General features: G+C 41.8%; 1 protein-coding gene and 3 long non-coding RNA genes across 8 annotated transcripts; 2 read left to right on the forward strand and 2 right to left on the reverse strand.

Moving 5' to 3' along the window:
- The first annotated feature begins 307 nt into the window (after positions 1-307).
- LOC124055503 lies at positions 308-2,441 on the forward strand. Its single transcript, XR_006842671.1, has 3 exons — positions 308-1,012; positions 1,919-2,056; positions 2,378-2,441. It is a non-coding gene; the product is annotated as an uncharacterized LOC124055503 (long non-coding RNA).
- Positions 2,442-2,698: 257 nt separating this feature from the next.
- Positions 2,699-3,601, forward strand: LOC124055504. The gene is made up of 3 exons (XR_006842672.1): positions 2,699-3,196; positions 3,296-3,391; positions 3,480-3,601. It is a non-coding gene; the product is annotated as an uncharacterized LOC124055504 (long non-coding RNA).
- A 3,636-nt stretch (positions 3,602-7,237) lies between these two features.
- LOC124055496 lies at positions 7,238-8,863 on the reverse strand. 5 transcript variants are annotated; one of them, XR_006842653.1, is made up of 5 exons: positions 8,637-8,861; positions 8,488-8,570; positions 7,830-7,999; positions 7,670-7,737; positions 7,252-7,385 (listed from the first exon to the last, which is right to left on the reverse strand). It is a non-coding gene; the product is annotated as an uncharacterized LOC124055496 (long non-coding RNA). The 5 variants fall into 5 exon arrangements; XR_006842656.1 differs by having other exon boundaries at positions 7,253-7,380; positions 7,670-7,734; positions 8,637-8,863; XR_006842655.1 differs by having other exon boundaries at positions 7,253-7,380; positions 8,637-8,863.
- Positions 8,864-10,535: 1,672 nt separating this feature from the next.
- On the reverse strand, positions 10,536-26,345 carry tubgcp3 (tubulin, gamma complex associated protein 3). Its single transcript, XM_046382332.1, has 23 exons — positions 26,144-26,345; positions 24,916-25,023; positions 24,342-24,409; positions 24,169-24,246; positions 23,685-23,893; positions 22,595-22,761; positions 22,362-22,474; positions 20,860-20,985; positions 20,675-20,743; positions 20,022-20,154; positions 19,715-19,881; positions 18,240-18,350; positions 18,025-18,133; positions 16,762-16,951; positions 16,473-16,608; positions 16,327-16,395; positions 16,097-16,232; positions 15,838-15,926; positions 15,258-15,389; positions 15,032-15,172; positions 14,829-14,945; positions 14,630-14,724; positions 10,536-13,205 (listed from the first exon to the last, which is right to left on the reverse strand). Exons 1-23 carry the CDS (start codon positions 26,217-26,219, stop codon positions 13,139-13,141), a joined length of 2,706 nt encoding a protein of 901 aa, XP_046238288.1. The 5' UTR covers positions 26,220-26,345; the 3' UTR covers positions 10,536-13,138.
- Positions 26,346-26,985: the final 640 nt, after the last annotated feature.

A 26,985-nucleotide genomic window follows, 5' to 3' on the forward strand; every position in this document is an offset into this window, starting at 1 on the left:
CGGGCTACAGGTGCACTCACCTGCTCTGGCGTTCTCACCAAGTGTTCGACGTGTCCAGCGGAGGTGGGGAAACCGTGATGGATAGATACTTTATTGATCCTGAGGGAAATTCAAATTCGAGGTCTACCACGATTCGGAGAAAGGGAAAAAATAATATATTTAGGATTTATTGGTTTGTGTTGAGGGCGAAATTTCAAATTATTCTAAAATGTTTACTTGTTTTGTCTTTGTTTTTCAAAAAAGATATACATCTCATTTTGACTTAATGAGATCTTAATCCCAGAGACAGGTGTGTCTCTCACGGCAACCTGGGCGTGGTGGCGTAGAGGGTTAAGAACGCGGCAACCATCGAATGAGTGTATGGGTGCCGGGTTCGAAACTCATTACGTTATCACGCCCGGGGATCCCTACACCCGGTTTGACGTGGTGTGGGGTCGTTTGGGGGGGCCCCCCTCCCCCCTTTCGGCTCTCCTCCGCGCCTCCCCGACGTGTCTGCACGGGGATCATTTACTCCCCACTATTAACAGCTGGGGTCATGAATAGAACTGTAAACCGCTGGCCTTTTCAAAAAGTATCGTGTGTCTACCTGGTCAAAAACAATTTGCGTGTTTGTGGCAAGTTTAGTTCGGAGCTTGTTATGATGATGCTAACGACGAAACGTCTTGATGAGAAGGAAGGTCTCGCGCGAGTCGGCGGCAAGAGTACGAGCGTCGTCATGCGCGGGTCCTTTCAATCAAGAAACGTCGGCGTTGGTGGAGCGTTGCGCTGTTTTGTCGGTGAAATGTGTGATCGCATGGAAGATTTTGGACGCCTGTAAAATGTTCGACCGAAGTCAAGAAGCTGGAGTGTTTGTGTGTTACTTGAGTCGGCGACGCTAAGCGTCAAAAACAGGGGTCGGTCGGTCGGTGGAGTGCAAAGAAGTGACCGAACGCCAAGGTGGTGGAGCGTTGCGTTGTTTTGTCTGCCGTATGGAAGATTTTGGACGCCTGTAACACGACAAAGAGTATCAACGGTGAGTATTAAATGTTCGACCGAAGTCAAGAAGCTGGAGTGTTTGTGTGTTACTTGAGTTGGCGATGCTAAGCGTTGCTACGGCGAGCTTGGAGCACACGGTTAGCATGTCCAGGTTTAGCTTGAGCTTTGAGCTTGAAATTGCATACTGATACAAGTTGTACTGAAATGTAATGTTTTCGTCTTCGTGAATCGTTGGCAAGCACCCCTTAGTCATGTTGTCAGTGCTAAGGTGCTAATGAATAAGTGCAGACTGTTTCGGTAGGTTGTGGTATTGTAGCATCTTGGACAGCGTTAACCTTACGGGTGAAATTGTCGTATTTTTCTCTTCTTTGAAACGCCGGGACCGAGCGTGCCAAATTATTGTTTTGTTTTTTGGTGATAGTGAGTTGTTGTATGTATGATCTTGGACAGGTCATATAATACCGATGCCCTGTACATGACGGGCCAAAGCCTCCTCCACCTTCTGAGGAAACTTGGGGGCCTTTGGAGTGTGCAGGGCCCTCCTAAAGACTTTTTATTACTCTGACATTCACCACACTGTGTCCTTCATTCAGGACACAGGTCCTTCATTCCCAGTGCTGTTAGACTGTATAATTCAGTGGTCTGGTCCTCTTTTCCTCCCTTATGTGGACTTGTATATAGCTGTATGTTGTCCTGTGTTTACTGTACTTTGTAAATTGTTAATTTATTTTACCTGTATATTTTTTGTAACTGTTTTTGCACATTTTTTGCACTCTTTTTCTGTTCTTGTGAGCTGGCACGACAAGTGAATTTCCCCACTGCTGGATCAATAAAGTTCATCTTATCTTACACACAGGGTCAAATTAATCAAGACTTGAACTGAAAACTTAGAACGATGCCAGGCTTTGGAAAGTTTTGAAATGTGTTCTACTGCATTTGTCAGGATGTGGTGACCCAGCTGAGCGAGCTGCTGAACGTCACGCAGGCGTCGCTGTCCAAACTGATGTCCGAGGAGCCGTCGGAGTGGAAGCAGCGGCACCAGATCGCCTGCATCGGCAGTCCGCCCAACGCCTGCCAACTGGTGAGACTTTGTTAGTCTACAATGACCTCAAAAGAATGATTTTGACGTGTTGTCCATTTTATTCTCCTATCGTGTGAAGCTGTCCTTCCTCATGTCTCTTCTTCCCCTCTTCCTCACAAAAGCAACTGTTACCTACATTAGAAAGGTGAAGTCCTGGAACTGAAGTGTGTGTGTGTGCGTGTGCGTGCGTGTGCGTACAGTAACATGAAAATGAACGAGGCAGTAAATGTTGAGGCTCTGTAGCTGTGTATGTTTTAGTTAGTTTACCCCATGTTTGAAATGACAATAAAGCCCCTTGAATGTTAATGTTTTTGTTTCCAGTCAGGTTCCTGGTGCAGGAGTTCAACCACCAGCCCTCATGGGATGTCACAGAGAAGAAAGGGGATGTCTCCAAACCATTTGTCATGTGTTGAAGTAAGTTTCTTTGGAGGACCGTTGTCGCGAAAAGGCGTTAAATGGAAATTATGAATGACTTTTGATTAGCGGACACACACATAGGTCATGTTTAATTAATTACTATGAATTAAATGACTAATAATTAATAATTTATTTTAATTGAAATGTCTTTTGTTCTTGGTCCCACAATTCTAAATTGTTTGTGAAGTTAATGATGTCAGAACCTTTCCTTGTGTCCCAGCAGAGCGCCAACGAGAAAGCATTTGCCTTCCGGCTGCAGATGGAAGGAATCCCGGATGCGACGAAGAGGCAGCCGCTTTGGCTGCGGAACGACAAGGCACAGACGGTGTTTCTTAGAGCGAGCGATTTACATTCCCGAGAGGTCCAGGGCTGGTAAGCTAGTGTGTGGTGTTGGTATTTTTTCTTTTTTTTTCTCCTCTCTACATTCAGCTTCATCAGTAAGCAGAGGGAGAGGACCCTGTTGAGCGACAAGTGTCCCGGTTCAGCGAGAGCAGCAGAGAGGGTTCGATCACCTCGACCCAGATGGAACAGGACGTCCCCGGCGAGCGTGGGGTTCTCCGAGGCGGTTTTCAAAGTGTGGGTTTTCGCGGAACACTCTGCGCCACACATCATCGGCACGTACGAGGCGATGGCTGGCGAGAACATCCCCACCAACACGCTTCCTGTTCCCCGACATCTCTAAAGACGAGGCCGTTGGGAAGTACTAGCCCAAACCCTGTGAAAGTAAGTTGCTAAAGAAAACAGTACTTTGTGCGTGTAATGTGTTGTTTAGGAAGAGCAACGTTACCTCTTTGTGAAGTTTTTATTTGTGACTTTTGACAGAAAAGTTTAAGCGACTTGCAGCTCCAGAGCGAATGGATGTGGACAACGCAGAGCGTACGGGTTACCTGAAGACGGAGCTCATATCTGTCTCCAAAGGTTAGGCTTCATTCACAGCCGATGCGGACGTTGTCGGAAGCGTGTTCTCCGACAACAATGAAATGATTTCTTTCTTCCTTTCTTTCAGATGAGTGCAGAATTTGAGGAGCAAAAGCGAGGACGGCAGAACTTCATCCACGTTTTAGACAGTACTTTGTTAAAGTATTTTTAAAGTGTAAAGTAGTTAAAGACTTTGAATAAGTTGCTAAAGAAAACAGTACTTTGTAATTTTTGTTTGTGGCTTTTGACACCAAACTGTAAAAGAGTGGCAACCCCAGAGTGAATGATGTGGACAACGCAGAGCGTACGGGCGAGAGGAAGACGGCGCTCATTTCTGTCTCCGAAGGGTAGGTGTCATTCTTAGAAAAATTTTGAGAGTATTTTTTAAAGGTATTTGTAAAGTAAGCTAAAGACTTAGGAAAATTTAAAAGCAGAGTATTTGTAAAGTTGTTAAACACTGAGGAAAAATTTTTGAGTACTTGTTAAGTAAGTTAAACACTTAGGAAAAAAATTAATGTATATTTAGAGTGCTTGTAAAGTAAGTTAAACACTTAGGAAAAATTTAAATGTATATTTAGAGTACTTGTAAAGTAAGTTAAACACTTAGGGAAATATTTAGAGTGCTTGTTAAGTAAGTTAAACACTTAGGAAAAAAATTAATGTATATTTAGAGTGCTTGTAAAGTAAGTTAAACACTTAGGAAAAAAATTAATGTATATTTAGAGTACTTGTAAAGTAAGTTAAACACTTAGGGAAATATTTAGAGTATTTGTTAAGTAAGTTAAACACTTAGGAAAATATTTAGAGTGCTTGTAAAGTAAGTTAAACACTTAGGGAAATATTTTAGGGTATTTGTTAAGTAAGTTAAACACTTAGGAAAAAAATTAATGTATATTTAGAGTGCTTGTAAAGTAAGTTAAACACTTAGGGAAATATTTTAGGGTATTTGTTAAGTAAGTTAAACACTTAGGAAAAAAATTAATGTATATTTAGAGTGCTTGTAAAGTAAGTTAAACACTTAGGAAAAATTTAAATGTATATTTAGAGTACTTGTAAAGTAAGTTAAACACTTAGGGAAATATTTAGAGTGCTTGTAAAGTAAGTTAAACACTTAGGAAAAATTTAAATGTATATTTAGAGTACTTGTAAAGTAAGTTAAACACTTAGGAAAAAAATTAATGTATATTTAGAGTGCTTGTAAAGTAAGTTAAACACTTAGGAAAAATTTAAATGTATATTTAGAGTACTTGTAAAGTAAGTTAAACACTTAGGGAAATATTTAGAGTGCTTGTAAAGTAAGTTAAACACTTAGGAAAAATTTAAATGTATATTTAGAGTACTTGTAAAGTAAGTTAAACACTTAGGGAAATATTTAGAGTGCTTGTTAAGTAAGTTAAACACTTAGGAAAAATTTAAATGTATATTTAGAGTACTTGTAAAGTAAGTTAAACACTTAGGGAAATATTTAGAGTGCTTGTTAAGTAAGTTAAACACTTAGGAAAAATTTAAATGTATATTTAGAGTACTTGTAAAGTAAGTTAAACACTTAGGGAAATATTTAGAGTGCTTGTTAAGTAAGTTAAACACTTAGGGAAAAAAATTAATGTATATTTAGAGTGCTTGTAAAGTAAGTTAAACACTTAGGGAAATATTTAGAGTGCTTGTTAAGTAAGTTAAACACTTAGGAAAAAAATTAATGTATATTTAGAGTACTTGTAAAGTAAGTTAAACACTTAGGGAAATATTTAGAGTGCTTGTAAAGTAAGTTAAACACTTAGGGAAATATTTAGAGTGCTTGTTAAGTAAGTTAAACACTTAGGGAAATATTTAGAGTGCTTGTAAAGTAAGTTAAACACTTAGGAAAAAAATTAATGTATATTTAGAGTACTGGTAAAGTAAGTTAAAGACTTAGGGAAATATTTAGAGTAAAAGCAGAGTATTTGTAAAGTTGTTAAACACTGAGGAAAAATTTTTGAGTACTTGTTAAGTAAGTTAAACACTTAGGAAAAAAATTAATGTATATTTAGAGTGCTTGTAAAGTAAGTTAAACACTTAGGAAAAATTTAAATGTATATTTAGAGTACTTGTAAAGTAAGTTAAACACTTAGGGAAATATTTAGAGTGCTTGTTAAGTAAGTTAAACACTTAGGAAAAAAATTAATGTATATTTAGAGTGCTTGTAAAGTAAGTTAAACACTTAGGAAAAAAATTAATGTATATTTAGAGTACTTGCAAAGTAAGTTAAACACTTAGGGAAATATTTAGAGTGCTTGTAAAGTAAGTTAAACACTTAGGAAAATATTTAGAGTGCTTGTAAAGTAAGTTAAACACTTAGGGAAATATTTTAGGGTATTTGTTAAGTAAGTTAAACACTTAGGAAAAAAATTAATGTATATTTAGAGTGCTTGCAAAGTAAGTTAAACACTTAGGGAAATATTTTAGGGTATTTGTTAAGTAAGTTAAACACTTAGGAAAAAAATTAATGTATATTTAGAGTGCTTGTAAAGTAAGTTAAACACTTAGGAAAAATTTAAATGTATATTTAGAGTACTTGTAAAGTAAGTTAAACACTTAGGGAAATATTTAGAGTGCTTGTAAAGTAAGTTAAACACTTAGGAAAAATTTAAATGTATATTTAGAGTACTTGTAAAGTAAGTTAAACACTTAGGAAAAAAATTAATGTATATTTAGAGTGCTTGTAAAGTAAGTTAAACACTTAGGAAAAATTTAAATGTATATTTAGAGTGCTTGTAAAGTAAGTTAAACACTTAGGGAAAAAAATTAATGTATATTTAGAGTACTTGCAAAGTAAGTTAAACACTTAGGGAAATATTTAGAGTATTTGTTAAGTAAGTTAAACACTTAGGAAAATATTTAGAGTGCTTGCAAAGTAAGTTAAACACTGAGGGAAATATTTTAGGGTATTTGTTAAGTAAGTTAAACACTTAGGAAAAAAATTAATGTATATTTAGAGTGCTTGTAAAGTAAGTTAAACACTTAGGGAAATATTTTAGGGTATTTGTTAAGTAAGTTAAACACTTAGGAAAAAAATTAATGTATATTTAGAGTGCTTGTAAAGTAAGTTAAACACTTAGGAAAAATTTAAATGTATATTTAGAGTACTTGTAAAGTAAGTTAAACACTTAGGAAAAATTTAAATGTATATTTAGAGTACTTGTAAAGTAAGTTAAACACTTAGGGAAATATTTAGAGTGCTTGTAAAGTAAGTTAAACACTTAGGAAAAATTTAAATGTATATTTAGAGTACTTGTAAAGTAAGTTAAACACTTAGGGAAATATTTAGAGTGCTTGTTAAGTAAGTTAAACACTTAGGAAAAATTTAAATGTATATTTAGAGTACTTGTAAAGTAAGTTAAACACTTAGGGAAATATTTAGAGTGCTTGTTAAGTAAGTTAAACACTTAGGAAAAAAATTAATGTATATTTAGAGTGCTTGTAAAGTAAGTTAAACACTTAGGGAAATATTTAGAGTGCTTGTTAAGTAAGTTAAACACTTAGGGAAATATTTAGAGTGCTTGTAAAGTAAGTTAAACACTTAGGGAAATATTTAGAGTATTTGTTAAGTAAGTTAAACACTTAGGAAAATATTTAGAGTGCTTGTTAAGTAAGTTAAACACTTAGGAAAAAAATTAATGTATATTTAGAGTGCTTGTAAAGTAAGTTAAACACTTAGGGAAATATTTAGAGTGCTTGCAAAGTCTATGCTTCTTTTACACTTGCCTCCTGTTGTAACACCATTGTTTCAATAAAACCAGAATGTTGAAAGACTGTTGTCCATCTTTCTGTGTCACCCCTACATGCTAACACCAACTACAGAATTGAACCCTGGGAAAATAACTTTGCCACAATGAAGTCACACAGATTTAGAGTTCAGTTATTTATTGAAGACCTTAAGGGACAAAATAAACTGAAGTTACATACAGTAGAGTACCAACCACAAGGGAAACCACTAAAGACATCTGCCACTCCTGCCCTGGAAAAGATAAACACATTAGAATACAAAGATGCACACTGTGGTGAAACTGACTTTCATCTAATGAGACAACATAAGAAAAGAGAAGCCAACAGAACAGACACAGCTGTAAAGTCAGCATAACACCACAGCCATGTAAACAGGTGGGACACTTGAGCTGGAGCAGCACTCTACCTGCTTCACATGACATGCAAAAACAAACAATTAAAATAAAGAAATAAATATTTATACTTAAATACACCAATATACTAAACACTTCTGATAATTACTCCGCCTTGACTTACCATACAAATCACCGTTCGGTGACAGCGCTGCACAGGTGGGACCAATGACGGTGGAGCAACACTACCTGCTACACATTCACATAATGACATACAAAAACACATACTTATAAATAAATACACACATGTATGGATTAAGATACTTACACACCAATATACTTACCCCGGCATAGCGGCACCTTAACTTGCCACACAAATCACCGTTCGGTGCCAACCAGCGCAAAAACACCAAACGAGCGCCCCGCCCAGACCGCGGACAAATAAACAGGTGACACCGCTGCACAATCAAGTTCAGCTGGGAGCACTTGCAGTGGAGGTGGAGCAGCAGTCTACCTGCGACACATTCACATGATGACGTACGAAAAGAATAAAATACGTATACACATTAATATAATTATACTTCTGAGACTTACAGACCAATATACTTACACATACTTAAATACTCTTAGACTTACAGATGCCAATATATTTATATAAACTAATCTAGTCCAAATTACTTCTACTACGGATTTTGATTTAGACTCCGTGTCCCAACATGTGATGTTTGGCCAATTTCTACATCGCTTTTATCACACCCCGGCGTGGGCCTTCTGTGTGGACTTTGCATGTTCACCCTGTACCTGCGTGGGTTTCCTCCTCGAAACATGCACGCTACTCTGCATGGCCCCTTCGTGTGAGTGAGCGTGTGCGTTTTCGTGTGTCGGCACTGCGACTGACTGGCAGCCGGTCCACGGTGCACCCGCCTCTCGCCGTAACGCTTTTACTATTGTTAACTACGCTGAAAACAATACTGAGGCGCACGCTACAGCACACATACAAACCTTGTTAGCGGACACACACCCTCACACAACAGGAGGCAGGAGCGGACAAAGGGACAGGACTCCTGGCAGCCACCGGCGTTTACCTGCAGGAACAATAGCGTCAGACACCTGAGAACATCGACCGTAGCGTAAAGAAAGAAGACACTTACCTCAGCCAACAAACGGAGCCGCACACGAGCAGTCGCCCTGCAACACAAGAACAACAACGACGCCTTAAGAGCAGTAAGAAAACACAAAGCAGCACGCGGACATACCTGACGGGCCAAACGACCTCCGACCCGGAAGTGACGCGCCGGTGATGACAGGACGCAAAGAAAGAAGCAGGGAAGGACTGTCGCTTTTATACTGGCCCGCCTCATTAACGCACACCTGTGACTCGTTACAAGCAGCCAATCACATGGAGGATACGCACCTGTGCAGCGACAATACGTAATTGAAGATGGATTTGATTCCGCCCCCTCATAACGTCACCGGGCAGGAGCTTATCGTGTTGAGGTATGCAGCGATACCTCAACATGGACCGCCGAATCTCCTGCTTATATTTATTGTTTACGTTAGTGAAAAGAAAACTTTGAAGGGAACAGCAGCTCCATCAGCTGCTCGTCTCGCTGAGCTGCTGCTGTGCGTGCGACACACTGGAATCCTTTTAATGCTTTGTCACCTTTAGTTCATGTCAACATTTGAACCTTCGCTTGGTTCCTCACAGCTCCAATTAAAAGTCATCAAAAAACAAAAACATGATTATTTTTGCAACAAAGAGCAACCTTATCTTTAATTAAATAATTGCTTTGTGTTTCTTTATGCTTTTTTTAAACCTGAACACTCGCAGTATTCTTACAGGGTCTGTCCTCTGTCAGCCAGTATGATTTGACATCAGTACAATCAAGTGTATTCATACTGCTGTTACACCTTTTATGTGCCTCATACTGAGCTTGTACATCAAAAGAAAACGTGCAATTAGTTGTTTAGAAGCCAGCGAGGACAGAAATGTGCGACAAGAAGAAATGCGTCGAGGCAAGCGAGAACAGATCCCAAACATCGGATGCTGTGAAGTATTAGAAGAAAAAGCTGCTCTTAATAAAGCACAGATGTAATTCCACCACCCAAGATGCGTGTTGTTTACAGCTCACACTGCGAAAGAGGCAGCGACTCAACATAAATGCGATATCTTCTCTTTAAGTCGGCTATGTGTGTGCTACATTGTCCCATTTCACCCCCAACATCACACCCAACAGTTATGAGACTACTCAAAGTGGTTATAATGAGATGCACCACTACGGAGATTCTTATTGGTGCTACACCCCAAGAAGCTCTTGTTCACTTTCCTCCATGTCATGACCAATTTCTACCACCAGGAGGCACCAAATGTTAGCAGTGACACAACGCAGGGAATTGCTGGAGGGGAGGAGGTTGCAGCCCAAAGCAGGTGTCAGCCAAGCCAAATGGAGGCAGAGGAGAGGCAGAGTGAAGCCAGGAGGACAGGGGGGGCAAGACAGAGTGCAGAGAGGCTCTGACCAACAATCAAGGACTGGACAGGGGGCTTGCACAGGCTTGTGTTTCCAAGATTTCACTTTTTTCACAACAAAGAACCAAAAGCCGGGAAAGTAAAAGAGATGCCGGCACTCCCTCTAGCGGTGGAATTCTTGAATAGCTCAGTATGAGGCACATAAAAGGTGTAACACCAGTATGAATACACTTAATTCTACTGATTTCAAATCATATTGGTGGAGAGAAGAGAGTAGAACAGAACAGAAAGGACCAAAAGCCGGGAAAGTAAAATACACTGAAGCGCTCTGAGTTTGAATTATTTTGTAAAATAAAGTCAAGAATAAACTTTCATATACATTGACAGCAAAATCACTGGGGATTCTTCTTCTTCTTGTTATTATTATGGGGGCCAGTCAGTCCAGGACCCTCATATTTCTCATTTGTCGTCTTCCTCCTCCTTCTTCTTCTTCTCCCCTCAAAATGCAACCTCGTGGCAGCGCCGCACTGCAACACCAGTACTGATGTCCAACACACACAAGAACACACTTTAATTTAAAAAAAAAAAAAAAAAAACATTTTATTAAAGAATAAGCGGGATGATTTGTTTCCCCATATTCTATACATTATGTGCTATACAGTGTAGAGGACAGTGTAGGAGTGCTGACCCAGGTTCAGTTTGGTGTTTCATTTTAATTTTTTTTTCTCCTTTTTGTTTTTTTAAATTTATTGAAACGTGTATGAAGGGACTGACTGTCAGAAAACAGTTCATATGCAGCACCAATCTGTTTCATTGACAATAAAGTCTTATGACAAAAAAAAAAAAATTCAACCTGGAACATCTCTGCACGCATCTAAGTTGTTTGCAAAGTCAGATTTTGACTTTTGGCAGAGCTGAATAGACCAGATTAGAACATCAAAAAGGTGCGAGATCTTTTTTTTTTAAATTCAGGGTGCATTTCTTTGCTCCCTGATCCAGGACCAGAGCTCCTACGGGGCGAGATCACTGCTTTCTGCTGTTTGTATGGACATGATTGCGTAAGCTGATGCCTGAATCTCGACAAACATTTTAATAAAATGCATTTTACTGTGCATTACAAAGAAAATCCAGCGAACGGTTAACATCCTACCACAGCGATAAGGACTTGGGATGATTATCCGTTTTTGAGCTGAGGCAAAGTGTTTCCTCCAATGCTCAGCTTTGGGTTGATTTAATTTACTTAAATTGGGGCTGTTAATGTGGACCCGAAGCTTCTCTCAAACTGAGTCATTTTAACACTGTTTATTAACATTTAAAATTTTTTTTTTGGAACCAAATCCAGTTTCTTATGGTTGTAGAGAGACAATTGAAGTGAATCCATGAAAATTTGGGCAGCTGATTAAAAGCAGTGCTACTGCACTGAACTCCGCCCAGATACGGTCAGCATCCTCCCATGTGCCCACTGTGCAGACCACTTAATAACACTACTAACAACACTCTTGGTTTCTTTATGTCAGAATAGTCTTGCTTCAGAAAATACACTGCTGAGTTCAAATGCATAACCATTCATTTCTTTCAACATGGATTTAGAAATATTTACATTTTTGTCAAGAAACTGAAACATGTGACATTTCAAAATTGCTATTGTTTATGCAATGAGAAGTGAGGTTGCTGTGGTTGTTGATAGGATTGATTTTTTTTTTTCCTGATGTGACCCATCTCCCACACAGACCAATGACCGTATATAAAGAGGGACAACAAGACTCTCCAAAAGTGAGGGCAAAACATCTGGATCGCCCCCTGGTGGCTGGCTGCAGTACAGGTCATAGATTCCACCCCCACCTTCATGTTAGCAGATGGGACATGAGCTAAAGTAAAAACTCAAAGAACACATTAAATAAAATTTTCCCCATTGATGCTGTATAAAGGGGGTGAAGCGGAGGTGAGTCGTCCATCTTTATACGGTCAAAGATACCGACATAAAAGTGAAAAATAAGGAGGGAAATGGGGGGAAAAAAACAAACTTAAATACAAACTTAACTCTTAATATCATTCTTTACATCAGTCAGTTTTCCGTCAAGGTGAAGCCAGAAGCTTTTTTGTTTCTTGCTTCTCGCCAATGTAAAGGTCAAACAGCTACAAAAGTGTGAAAAGCAACAACTGCCACATGCTAATATAAGATATAAACATGTCGGCAACATTTTGTCTGTATGGGTTGGGTTTGACTTCATGTCACCAGAAGCTGAACTGTCCAAGTGTGTGTGTGTGTGTGTGTATGATTAGACTGCTGACCTGACACAGTAAAAAAAAAATAACCCTGGATTTTAAGGAGGACCGAGTGAAGGACTAGGGTTAGACCGATATTGTAGTGTGCCAATACTTGCCGTAACTTAAATAATAATACGCTGAGGACTGTCGGTCCAGCTTCAGCGCCTTGTAATGTAAATGCATTTCTTTTCCCACCCTAATCAGAACGTTCCAGCAGAAACGTAGTATCTTATGGAGTGATTGTACTAAAAACGATAAGATTTAAACATTTAATAGCTGCTACAAATACAAAATGGGAAAAAAAAAAAATAGCAATATTGGACCAATATCGGTTGAACCCTAGTGAGGAGATGCAAAGCCACAGGTGCTTAAGTGTAAAGATGCACATATTATATATATGTGTGTGTAAAATATACACACACACATACATTTTTGCATAAACTCTATCTACATACATGTGTGTTGGGGCTAGTTTTGGCAACCAGGCTGAGAAAAAAGGTTTGGGTTTTTTTTCTTTTTCTTCTCATTAATAAGGCATGCCATGTAAGGAGGCCCTGCGTGACTCGGGGAGCTCAGTCTGACAGCAGCTTTTATTTACCTCCTCACGCTCGGCTGGACTCGCTTCCCCCAAATTCACCTCACGTTTTGCAAAAAAAAGTTTGATTTTCTACCACTTGATTCCTTTGTGAACCAGCTCGGCCGACTTCACTGGAGCGGCCTGCTGTGATGTCATCACTTGGCGACCGCTGCTGCGACGATATCCAGGGCGTCCAGAAACAGCGCTCCACCAAGGCATGACATCATCTCAACACAAAAGCGCATCAAGCATGCCGGGCCGGCCCGTTTCTGTGATGTCGCAACCGTCCGCTGTGATGTCACTGACTAGAAGCCTCGTCTGTGATTGCCGCCACCATCGTGTCAGATGTTTGACAATCGTCGTCCGCGGGTGGCGCCTAGTGAGGCACGCAGCCTGGGCTCTCTGGCTCTGTATGACAGGAGGAGAACAGGTCAATTAGAAAATGATCTTTAAGAAAGATATGAAGATTTTCATGGTCATAATGATTCTAAAACTCTGACACGGCTGGACTGAATGCAACACAGAAAAAAAAAGCATTTAACGTTGGGCACAGGTAAACAAACAAGGTCTGACTGAATCGATTCTGGGTCTTCCACATTTTAACATGAACTTAGTACGTCAACATTATTTGACCTATTTTAGACCTTGCAAGAAAAACACAAAGCAAAAATCAGCAGTTGCCAGCTCAGGTCACCTTCTCTGTCCCTAAGTCTGCTGCAACTGCACTATGTAGACAAAAGTAAGCAGCGGTTTTCTTTTCCAGCATGACTGTGTCCCAGTGCACAAAGCAAAGCTCCATAAAGACATGGCTGGATGAGTCTGGTGTGGCCCACACTGAGTTCTGATCTTAACCCCATCCAACACCTTTGGGATGAACTGGAACAGAGATTGTGAGCCAGGCCTTTTGGTCCACCATCAGTGTCTGACCTCACAAATGCTCTACTGCATGAATGGACAAAAAAAAATTCCCACAGATAATCTTGTGTTTAGAATGAGATGTCATTAAAGTCCCTTTTGGAGTGATGGTATGGTGTCCCAAACCTTTTGTCTATATAGTGTCTGTTCTTTACAACTCCCACCTCGTCCTCAGTTTTGTTTTCTTTTTAAAAAGGACATAATAAAGCATAAACTGATGCTGAACATTTCTCCTGCCAGTTAAAGGACAGAACGCATGGCTTCACAGCAGGAAATGCAGCCTGTTTAAAGGTTTTCAGGATGTCTGAATAACAAAGCTTGGTTTCAGAATTGAAACTGAACTGAAAGTAGACACTCAGTCTACACCCCCCCCCCACACACACACACTTAATGTGAGAAAAGGAAGGGTGGGAATCATGAGAACTTATCAGCCTGACAGAGACATAGAGTGTCCCCGTAACCGTGGCAACCCACCGTCACTCCTGTCTGCATGTGCACAGGGTGAGAGGGAGAGACTGGGCTGCAGGCATGGGAATAAATCGCAGCATAACAGATTTGTGCTTGTTTCTCACTTTCCCCACTGATGGTCGGTATAACTCGCTAGATTTGTCTCTGTTCGCCAGTCTCTGTGGTGTCCACTGGCAACAAAAGACGTCTTACAAAAGCACTGCTGAGAGTCCTGGTGCCATCTCTGGCATCGCATTTGTGTCTGTGCAAGCCAAAGTAGCTCGACTGATAGTCATTTTGATTACTGCATCTGTAATTTTCCATACAGAAGACCCTGAGACATCATTCATATGTTATAAACCGCACACAGGACGGGGACATAATGCGATTATTTCTGCGTCCTACACGAGGAAGCCGTTTTATTTGAGTTGTTTTGGTTCCTAGGCTGACTTGAGTTTTGAAGGGCAAACCTGTAGTGTTCATTGAAGTCCAGTCTGAAGCTGAGGAAACGAAGACTCTCGTCTGAACTGGTCATCAGCAACACCAGGAACTGCTGGACGATGCTCTGGAGGAAGTGGAGGGACAGGGAGACGTGAAAAGGAGACGATACATGTGAGTCAGCTTATGCTCAAACGACCGAGAGCCCCTCCTGGAGGCTCAGGACGGTACCTGGTAGAAGTGGGTGAGGATGCGGAGCTGGGAGCGCATCTTTGGTACGGTTTCCTGGAACTCCTGAACCCTCTTCTTCTCCTCGGCTTCCTGCTCCGCCGTCACTCCCCACTGACCCTGAATCAACAGACAGACGTGTATTTAGACAGAATCTGCTTCACCTCTGTAGACCAGAAACCTCGGACATCCCCTCGCCGCCGTACCTCCTCCTCTCTCTGTCGCTTCTTCTCTTCATACTGCAGTCGGAGGGCGAGTTCCTCCAGTGCCGAGCGGTACAGGGAGTCCTGGGCGTTCTGGAACTCGATGATCTGGTCGAATATGGCCCTCAGCTGGTTCAAAAGAGACTGGATGGACAGACAGAAACAGATTTCAAGCAAGCATATGTGTGGAAATCTCAAGATTTGGTGTGTGTGTGAGTGTGTGTGTTACCCTGCTGTTATTGTCCAGCAGACATCTGGAGATGATGGTGTCCAGGAAGACTTCGTGCGCGGCAATGATGTGGTCGAGGTCTTGAGCCTGCTGCACTTTGTTCCACAGCTCGTCCCAGGAGCACTCCAGCACCTACACACACACACACATTTTACCAAAGGGTCTATGAGAATGTCCTTTTTATTAAAATCAGATAAGGTACAGTCAGTTTGGTCCACCTCTGATATGCTGACGCCTCCATGTCCACAGTCAATATGTTTTTCTTACAATCCTCATGATTATTTTATCAGACTTCTGAGCAGAGAAAACAGTCATTTACTGACTTTTACTTCAACAGTAAAAGCTACAGCCTCAGTCTCAGAGCCGGTCTCCCATCTAACCCAAAACCCTCACAGTCAAACCGGCCTGGACTTGAACCAGCAACCTTGTAAAACGCACATCGCGAAAGTAAAAGCTACCGCAGATCCTGTAAATCAGAGTCGAGCAGCGTTCCATTTAACAGACGCAGCAGATCGCCTCCTGCTCTAATTACTGCTGTTAATTTCTTATTTTTTAACAGTTTGCGATAGCAGCAGCTGACCTCGAAGGTGATGTAGTACTGCATCTGGTGAATGAAGTGGACCATCTCAGAGGCCAGGATGTGACACTGATGCAGCACGCCGGACAGCTCTGGAGGGGGAAAAAAAGCATAACAGCAGGTAGACTCACAACAACAGGCTGCAGGTTACATCCTTTAAAGGGCCAAACTGTCTTTTTTTTTGGCCATAACATTCACTGAGATTGAAGCAAACGCTGGATTAAAAATAAAGTGTGTGATTCACATGTCTGTGTGTATGTACCAGGCATGGTTTTGAGCAGCTTCGCGTTACACATCTGTCCCTTCCAGATATCAGTCAGCGTGTACTCCATCCTCTTGGCCCTCCACAGGAAATTAAACACCCGCAGGTAGTGGCCCATACACTCCCTTGTAAACACCTGAAACACACACGCAGGCATATTTATATATGATAAGAGCAACATACACATACACAATATGTTGAGAACTGTACTGAAAGTGTGTGCTTGTTACCGTAGCAATGGGTCCATCCACATGATAGTCCAGACTGAAAACATCCCAGCCTGTATCACCAGGGGACACCTGAAGCCAACGGAAGACACGTGTCAAAACGTGAAGATGTGCTGAAGTGCGCACACACCTACACACACACACGTTACCTCCAGCAGCCGCACATCCAGCCTCTTGAGGATCTCTGCATTGTCAAACTGGGCGTTTGTGGCTCTGACTGCCGTCTCCAAGATACCAGTCAGGTTATGCTGGTACAAAGTGGTGGCAGGACGCACTAACTCTGGCCTGGGACAAGACAATTAAGACAAAACTTTATTTATTTTTTTTTTCACTCTTTTTCTCACATCTTGCTAAATCCTGCTTTAGACATGCAAAGTAGCAGATCACTCCTATGTGTCACAACAGAGAAGACAGATTCAAAGTGTGTGTGTTGCTGACTTGAGCAGGTCCATGAGGTGTCTGATGAAGTCTCCCTGTCCCAGCAGCAGGTATCTCCTCATGGCCTGCAGATGATCCAGCAGCAGGTAGTTGCGATTGAGGACGTCAAGCAGGTATTTGCTGGTGTTAAAGTAGGCAGCATCGATCTTCTCCTGAAACGCCCCCTCCAGGTCCAACAGCAGCTCTGCGGCTATTAGAGACGTAAAATTAAATTATTAGTTTACAGTGGACTTGCTCCACAATGTGGAAGATTCCTGTAATTTTACACCAAGAAAGTTGAATTTTTTTTGGGCTCCTGAGCCGCTGAGCAACTTTCATAGGAATGGAGGTCCAGCCTCTGACGCTGCATGCAGTTTGTCCTTAATACAGCCATGTGGCGGACTCTGTAGGCCGAAAAAGCTCATTCTACGGTGACGACAACACACTGACTATTAGCTTCAGGTGATTCTACACTAAGAAAACACATTTATTCACCTTAATAGTACACAGTGTACCCTTAAAAAAAACCTAAAACTAAAATAAACTATGTCCACAGATCTCCCTCTTAAACACAAATATATTTTTTAATCATAAATAATTAATAAATACCCCATGTTTACCTGTTCTTCATCTTGTATATCTGCGCATATGCATATGTTCTGTATCACTTGTTCTGCATCACTTATTTTTTGTCTGTGATTATTTTATGTGCTACACAATGTTTCTATCAGTTCAAAAACTAACGTTCTGAAAGTATTATGGGATGTAAGCATTTCACATAACAGAAAAGAAAGTCAAAAAAGTGCGAAAATATTTGAATGGAGCCAAGCTCAGCCACCCTGCTCCGCTCTCCTGGTTCAGTCCGATCATAAGGCGAGAAAGGGAGCGTGACGTCCTTCAGCAGATACAGTAAAAGCTACAGATCAAACCTGGTCAGATGAAGTCCCGCAGACTGAATCGATCTGACGTGGCTAAGTTTACCTCTTTGCACTTCATAGTCAAAGGGAGGGGAGGACGAGGCCAGCGAGCGGTAAGAGCATCGATCACTGCCAGTCGTCCGTTCGCCTGCGTCAATATGACAATATCAATGGGACGAGGGCGAAACAAAAAGGGAGGCTTCTACTGATTTTTTTTTTCCCCATTTGTAGATTGACCTTTGCTCTAAATAACATCCTAAAAACCTGCCCTGTCCTAATTATGCCCACAGACCAAAGGAGAAACAAAGCTGCTCTGAAACTCTTTCACTATAAACCAGAGAGGGGGACAAACTGACGCCAAACTTACCGTCTTTGGGCGTCTCGGCAGAGTTGGATGCTGGCGTGATTTTGCCCGGCGGCGTTCTGTCGTGGCAAACCTGATGCAGGAAGTTGATGGATTTACCAATCAGCAAAACCTAGAAGGTAGAGAGAGGGAGATGGAGAGAATAACTTCAAGTAAAGTCAAGTAAATAACAGCTGGATGCGATGATTATTAATGTGACCATGGCTGGGTGTGTATACCTTGCGGGCCTGGTCCATGGTGAAGAACGAGGGGATCATCGACTTCCTGAGGGAGTACTTGTCGTGCCAGAGACGATCTGTCTTCACGTTGGGATCTGATGCTACAAAGAACTACACACACACACACACGCACAGTTAAATACACAGTAGGAGGTTTTATTTTCCTTAACAGGGTTAACATAAAGAAGCGATTACGCCGTTTATAAGAAGCCCTTGGCTCGAACGGATTGCAGTGAAACCTTTGACGAAATAAACAACTCTACGGTCCGAGGTTTTCATCCTTCGTCACACTCACTTAGTGTCCATTTACTTGACAGGGTATCCCAGCAGCGTCGACTGGCTCTCTAATGGGTGCGCTGAGGGCTGCCTTCTCTTTGTATGCTGATACATTTTTGAACCGAGTCCAACTCTCGGCGTCGCTATGAATCCGTCTCTACAAAGTACTTTACCCACAAGCTATTAGCTGAAATATGAGACTTTCACTACACACACACCACAAGGTAGTGTTCCTTAGTTGTGTCCAAGGTTTTAGTATTTCAGAGTAGTTCAGAGACAATATATTTTATCTTAAACCCTCAACTCCAATGATTTATTTATTTGGGATGCTTATTCAGAATTTGACGCCCGCGACACTTTTCGAGCAACAAAAGTATGGGAGAGTTGTGGAGGTTACAACAAGTTAAATTTAAGTCAGTATATATTCACTTTAAGATCTATTTCATGTCCTGAAACTTCTTTACCCTCACTAACTGTGCAGGTGGTCGTTCTTTTCTAACTTCTACGTGTACTTTTTCCTTTTTGCTACTGAGAGGAGACGCCATGTTAGCCCACACATACTGTGATCTAACAGGTGTCCTCGTTTCGTAGTTTTATTAAAAGCACAATCAATTTAGTTTTATTTTTAACGAAAAACATTTAAAAGCGATTACAAATCCATCACATGACTATCGCTTTCTTTCTCAGCTTTTCAGACACATTTGAAGTACTGCTGTGTCAGGGTACAACCTAAAACACCACTTCTGCTCTGCTGGCTGTTGTTTACTGCGTATGTGTGATCTCCAGGGTAATTTCCCTCCTGAAAGGCGCGATAACTTTGTCTCTGTGTTCTTAAATACACCATTTAAGAGTCGGGTGATAACTAATGGTTCGTGCCGGACACATAAATAGTGTGTGTGTGAGGGAGAAACAGAAAGAGGGAAAAAGGGCAGGGAGAAGTAAAGGAGAAACATCCATCAACGGGCTCTCCATTACGCGTCTCTCATCGGTCCTCATTTAAGAAGCTGTCCTGCCTCTCTCCCCGCCTCTCTCTTTATTTCTCTCCCTCCTCCTCCTCTTGCTAATGTTCTCTCTCATTGGGGTCAAACGTCAGAGCAGCCCGACAGAACAATGTTCCAGGAACGACCAGTAAATTCCTGCTGGACCTCCAGGATGCTTGTTTAACACACACGACACCATAATTAAAAAAGTGCGTGTACCTCGTGGTAGGTGTCTTCTAGCTCTCCATCGTAGATCCACCGGTACAGGAAGTTGAGGATGGGGTGTGCAACCAGACTGAGGATGTGCTGAACCAGCGCTCTCATCTGTGGGTCTCCGGTTTTTCCGTAAGAATGGACCGCTGAGGCCAGCTCGCCTCCTTTCCGACCTGACCGCACACAAACACAGAACGAAACGAACGCCCCGAAGGCACGTCCTTACTCAGTCAAGTCGAACGCGGCGTGTCGGCTCGCTTCTCCAAATGCAAACACAGCGCACGCACACACACACAAGCACGCCTTGACCCACCTTGGCAGAAGTCGACGAGCGCGGCCAGCGTTTTGAGTCGGACTTTGGGGTCGTACATCCAGACCAGGAGCCTTCTGAGAGTCAGGCTGTTCTCTGTGCACATGTTCACACCCTGCTCGTCCTCCACCTGCAACTGCAACACATGCGGAAACCATTTTATTTGACATGACAGGATCTTTCTCCACACCTGGAGTAATTACATACTTATTGAAAGTGGCAATTTAGGAGATTTCAGTCCTGGCTGTTACTTGGTGGTAAAAGCACAAGGGGTATAATTTTACAGGTCACAAAAGTCTAAGGGCAACAAAACAAACTATTACTACTACTACTACTACTAAATACTGATGTTTTAATAAACGGGTCAGGCAATAACAACACAAGCTTTACTCAGGGAGAAGTCTCGACCTGATATCTCACAAGAGGTGAGCCGCCGGAGGAAGTCGATCTATTTCGACAATCTGGACGAGGCAACATCTGCAACAACTCAGCTCTCCGAAGAGATTTCAGAGCGAGACTTGTGTTTAAACTGGAGACGAACAATTGTATTTGTATCATTATATCTGATGGGTTTTTTTTTTTAGTTACAATAGCAATTTCGTGATCCACTGTCTTATCAGTTCTGTGAACATGAAATATTTGTTTGTGCTGTGTACCTGGGAGTGGAGGACGGACAGCAGCCTGTAGTACTCCTTCAGCTCCTGGTGGAGCGAGGCACAGAAGCTCTGGGGATGGGGGGAGAGACAACGGGGGACAGAAAGTTGATGGAGGACATAATACAAAAACAAACAAAAAAGGGCATCCCCAGAACATAATGAATACTTGGCAAAGGCAGACACACCTGTCCGACCAGCCCGAAGGCCCGGTCGAGGCTCCTGGCATCGGTGTACTTCCTGACTTTGTTGTGGAGCCAGCCGAGCTCGGCCAGTCTGCTGCTGGTGTCTCTCAGGGACTTGCACAGCACCACCTGGTGAAACACAGCACACGTTACAGCAAATACCGCATCCTGCATCTGTTTATCTTCAGATAAACAGGAAACGTATAAATGTAATGACACATAAATTCTGGTATGACACCGACTGCCTAATTATTTGGTATTCGTTCTTACAGAATCCACTACGACCAAACACACAACGGATGATAATGGTTAAAAAAAGTGCTTACAGAGTTAGCGCTTTCAAAGTTAGTGCTGACAGAGACAGATTTGTTTTCCAGCTGGTGTGGAGTTCATATTGCATTTTCATCTGTTTAACAAAACTTCCTCTCCAGACAGCTTTATTCAGAGAGGTTAAGTGAGTCCAAAATATCTCCACCCTTGACTCAGTTATCTCTGGTCTCAGTGGCTCCTTCTCCATCAGGACGGTGACAGCGGATTGACCACGAGTCTATGTTTAGCGCCACTGAGAGAACGAGGGACAGGCTACATCTGAGGCCTTCCTGTCAATAACACGAGAGACGAGCAGGAGGAGGAGGAGGAGGAGAAGAAGAGGGGAATAAAAGGAATCGAGACGACGGAGAAAAGAAAAGAGAAAAAGAGAGGTCGATGGGGCTCGGAGCCAAAGAGCTTCATATTGATCTGTTGAATCTTTCTTTTAAAGTCCAATCATCAACAACAGTCTTGATATCATATCATCCACTCTGGATGTGTGGTGTCCATTATTTCAAGTGTCCAACATGGACACAGGTCCACTCCTAGAGAGGACGGTGACCAGCTAGTTTGAATGTTGGTTATGGTCGAATGTCTATAAAGTCTCCTTTTAGATTGAAATGATCTCCATGTTTGAAGAATAAGCTGGAGCCAGAACTTTCAGCGGCAAAAGAACTGAAACCAGTCGTCAAGTAATTAACTTGTCAATCCACAGAAAATCAAATAACAAGCACAAGTGTGAGAATTGGCTGCTTTTCTCCTTTTCATGACGATGTAAACCGATTATCTTTGGGCTTAAGGCTGTTGGTCGGACAAAACAAACCACCTTTGGGCTCAGGTAATATTTTTCCTTACTATTTTTTGACCCCATCCACCTTTTTTTTTTTTTTTTTACCCCTCCTGCTGTCCCATTGACATTTTTTAGCCTACACAATGACATGAGAAAAAAAACCCCAAAACTATTAACTGTGAGGAAAATAAAGATAATTTGCCCAAAGAATAAGTTAATAACTAATAGTAATTCTCATGCATGTTTCCCCACTTGAACCTTTAACCTCTAGCAGGTGTTCTGGGATGATGATGATGATGATGACCTGAACTGTGCCATGAGGTTACTGTGAGTAATATGTGTGTGAGACCTGCTGAACAGATTAGCGTATGAAAAGCTTTACAGGCACAGAAGCAGGTTCAGGTACCTTGCCGTCTATTTTGTAGCAGTTATCCTGGACGCTCATCTTGATGAACTTGCCATCGATTCCCTGGAAGACGTAGAGGATGTCCCGCACCAGCGCCGCTTCGCTCACCTCCCCTACAAAGACAGAGGAAGAGAGAGGACAGAGAATTTAACATACACGTTTCAGGCTACAATACCTTTTTCGGTCTGTTCTACCTTTCGGACAAACCACAACACAGGCACGAGGTCGCTCACCGTCTCGGCGGGGGCGGACCACTCTGGGGGAGGGAGCTGGAGGTCCCAGAGGTGGTCGGGTGGCGGGCACGGCCGGAGCAGATGAAGGAGAGCAGCTTACAGGAAGAGTCCAGGCCAGCCGAGAGCCCAGAGGCTGACCAGCTCCTGCTGCAGACTGAGGGGGTTGACTGAAACAAAAACACACACACACACATTTAATGTTGTCATTTTACCAACATCTGGATATGCCTAGTTGGTGTTGATATGAAATATACAAAGCAGGAAAACTGCATGCCATTATGCCATTTAGTGACCATAACTGATTTACTTACATAAGGTACTTAACAGTCATTTCAGAATAAAATATTCCTTCAAATAAAATTTGCTGGTTCCAGCCTGATAAAATGCAAAGATTGATGACGCTTTTCTTTGTTATTTATTGAATTTTAATTCAATGCCACAAGACCTTTTTTTTTTACCATTTGGAGCAAGGATTTTCCCCTTTCACGACCTAAAGGTGAGCCCAGACAGCTCAGTGGTCATTTATATCTGAAGGACTCCTGCATTATTAATGAGGATAAATGGAATTAAATGGCCTTCTGATGCCTCATAAAACAGATTTAGAGGTCAGGCTGAGAGGCAAGTTCATTCTCTGGTGCGAACTGATGCTTCCTTCATTGGGCTAAGTGTGTTTTTACAGGATGAGCGCCAGATAAATAAATAACTGTCTTCTCCCCAGAGCCTGACTCTGCTTAAACACTGCTGACAGGTGAAACTGTAAGTGTGTTCTTCTCTCTATTTATGTGGAAAACTGACCACATTAAAGTGTAGGGTGCATATATACAGTGTGTGTGTGTGTGTGTATGTGAGTGTGTGTGAGAGAGAGAGACAGGTAACAATCAAGGTACACTGATGGATTTCGGTTCACAGTGAAGTTTAAGTGCATTTGGAGCTGAGTGACGTTGATCCATTAAGATGCATTAAAGCTGACTGCACAGTATGAGGCACAACATCGAACTTACATTTACTGTACTGACAGACAACACTGCAAAAAATTTAAAAACTAAATAAATTGGCGTCTTCAACAGGTCTGTTTGTGTGTTGTGCTCACCCAGCCAGCAGCGATTGCGGCGTTGGCGTGGGTCCGTTCAGCGTGTACACGCCCAGGCTGGAAATGCCGCTGGTCCCCACGCTGGCTGACAGGGCCGCCGTCCTCTCCCCGTAGCCCAGGGCCAGGCTCTGGGGCCGGGTGCAGTAGAAAGGGGTGGAGTGGGCATCCCTGGGGAGGGCCTGGGCAAAGAGTGCCCCATAGTTTCCAACCTGTTAAGGTACAGGGACGTGGTGAAGAAGAGAAGGCATCATGTTGCGATCAATAACAATAAATATCAATAACAGTGAAGCACTAAAAGCAAATTAATAATCAGAAAAACAGCAAATTAGGCTCGTCAAAAAAGCATTTAAAATTTGATCTTAAGCCATGTAAAATGGACTGAATAAAAAGAAACAGGCTGGCAAGCTGCTCAAAAGAGAATCTGGAGAAGCTACTGAGTGAGAGAGTGTGTGTGTGTGTGTGTGTGTGTGTGTGTGTTCCTCACCCTGCTGGAAGGCTTGCGGGGGTCTTCAGAGAGGCTTAACAGCAAGTAGAGAACAGACCAGCGATGCTTCAGAACACTCTGTCACGCAGGACACACAACATCAGCTAAACACAATCACAGTCTGATGGGGACACTGCAGGAAAACATTTCACAAGGGTTTTTAAAACACCGACCTGCGTCTGAAGCTTTCTGTGCAGCTCTGAGAACAGGGCAGCGTCCGCTTCTCTCCTCTGCTTCAGCACTGCAAGAGCAAACAAGATAAAATGCGTCAGCCTGGAGACTTGAACATCAAAATTATTGTAGGGAAAGTCTCCTAGAGTGCTAACTCATTTAACAGAGGAACACGCACCACCATTTTATTTAACCACATCTGAAATCAGAATATTAACACTTGGATGCATCATAGCAACAAGTTCCCATAAGTCCACCTGAAGGTGGCAGATAACTGAACATTCTGTACAGTAAGTGCTGCACTATTTTTGGTTTATTTTCTTCATCAAATTGTCGATCAATGTGTTCCCACTAATGGTGCTACCTTGGCTACCATGAAAGTCCACTGGGATTGGCTCTTTATGATACAATAAAGACTGTCGGCTTTTAATGCGTCTCCGACGTGAAAGGTAAAATGCACACATGGTGCTCATGTACAAAACACCCTGACTGCAACAGAGACGGGTAGATTTGCCTGATGAATCAGGGAAAATGCCACAAACAGTACGAGCTGGTTATCCTTGGGGGACTACTTACATTCTTTCTTGATCTTCTCTGATACCAGGAACTCATCGCGTTCAATGGTGGGGGCGTAGTTGCTGCCAATGACTCGCACTGCATACTGAAACTGGTGGGCAACTTCAGCTGGAGGGAGAAATAACAAGAAAATGACTAAAGCTACAAGACAAACAAGCAGCATTTGGAAGGAATACATACATTTCCTCTGACCAGGAAACCTTTTCTTGTGCTTTTGTTACATTTTCCTCATTCATTTTAAGTGTACAGTGCAAGACTTTAAAACTGACACAGCGGCGTGAATGAACTATTGCATTGACAAGGGATTTAAATACTGAAACAAAATTACTAACAATCTAATTCTGAATTAAACACACACACGCAGAGCCGATATGTCTATTAATATCGTCAAATGCAAAGCTTTGGCTGCAATCTCGTCAAAGTGACTGAAAAGCACCGAATCATATTGATATCTTTCTTCCTATCTCTGATCAAACATGCTAACCTTCTTCTGAGATATCTGCATTCAGCAGGGGCCTGCAAGCTAGCATGACACAAGCGCATCCAATAACCATACAAACACTGTGTTGGTCAGAAGGAGAGCTAACTGGCTAGCAAGCTCTTAATGTTAAACAGCTGAAGTGAACCGCTAACCGATGCTAACAGTGTATTACAGTGACAGCTGAAGCACCACGAAGCCGTTAAGCGGGATGTGCAGCATCTAGCTGAGCCCATTGGCTGACAGCTATGATATGCGGACCTAGCCTTGCTACGTGCCGTTGTCCAACACAGCTGAACTGCTACCAAACTTAACCGATTTCTAGTCCTAATCAATCTAATATTTAGTTGTGCGCAGTGAGCTTTTTATACTGAAAATGAAGTTCAGAAATAAGTAATATGCTCTCAATTCGGCATATGTCAAAAAGACCAAGCAGCTTTAATTTCAGAAAAAAAATAAAGTTTTTTTCCAGCCTTCCGTTACAAAACACACCAGGTTCATCCAGCGGCATCCAATGATAAACTTTGATTATTATCAAAATTAAAACCGCCTGGCGTGGACATGATACGCCGAATTTACCAGTCGACAATAAAGATTTAGTCATTGACTGAATGCACTGTATAGAACATGCACGATTAAGCTAAGTGTCCATTTTTTTGAATGAGGTTAGCTTTGACGTTTCGTGAACACTTCAGCAATGCACGTATCAGTACTAGCGCTGAACGTGCTAGCGCTAATTGATCTAGCTACCTTCGCTTTTCCCCGTTATCCTGCAGCAGAGGCTCTGAAGAAGCACATTGGGTGATTTCTGATCCAGAGTTGCCATACTGTCGTGGCTTGCTTTGCCTGTGTTGGCCAAAAACAGAATAAATGCCACTGTATAATGACAACTAACTCTAGTCTCCCACTACGAGCAGCGCCATTTTGACGAATTGAGTCAATTTCGCACGAAGCAGGAAGAACATGATCGCAACTCCCGCAATATGTCCTTCAAAATAAGTGGTTTTTCTCAATAGTTTAGCAAACGCTGTTATCACTATCAGAAAGGATGAATGAATGAGGGAATACTTTTAAATAAGAATGACTAAATTAGAAATTAATCAATAATGCACCACACGGTATTTTAGTCAATGATTATAGTTAAAATGTAAGATTCAGAGATTGTACTTTGATGCCTTTCAGAGTCAGGTTTATTGTTTTTAATTTGCTGTCTATTTATATATGTGCCACAAATATAAAATTTGTTTTAAAAATGTGTATCAAATAGCCTTCCATACATGGACTTCCTGTAAAGCATTTGGCTCCACAATGCCATTTGAATAGGTATGAAGGTTTTGAGAGCAAAAAATACACTCCTGACTTAAGAGCTATTATATGATACACGGTGTTCTGTGTTGGCTTTAACAGCAACCCTACTGTCCTTAATAAAATCTACACATAGCTGAAAATGTAGTTAATTAAAACCAACTTAAATTTATACAAATACTTAACAACATAGCCAAAGTTTCAAACTTGCTTTAAAATGAAAAATAAAATCATTTGATGGCATTTTACTCTATTCGAAAAGACTCTAAATTGCATGTGTTTTTTGA

The sequence above is a fragment of the Scatophagus argus genome, chromosome 24, assembly GCF_020382885.2.
Source record: "Scatophagus argus isolate fScaArg1 chromosome 24, fScaArg1.pri, whole genome shotgun sequence".
Taxonomy (NCBI): Eukaryota; Metazoa; Chordata; class Actinopteri; family Scatophagidae; genus Scatophagus; species Scatophagus argus.

Coding starts and splice junctions, on each gene's coding strand:
- tubgcp3 (XM_046382332.1), bottom strand. CDS start 26,219: ATGGCAACTCTGGATCAGAAATCACCCAATGTGCTTCTTCAGAGCCTC. Junction 18,351..19,714: donor TAGAAGACACCTACCACGAG/GTACACGCACTT, acceptor GTGTGTGTGTAG/TTCTTTGTAGCATCAGATCC. Junction 14,946..15,031: donor AGCGACAGAGAGAGGAGGAG/GTACGGCGGCGA, acceptor CTGTTGATTCAG/GGTCAGTGGGGAGTGACGGC.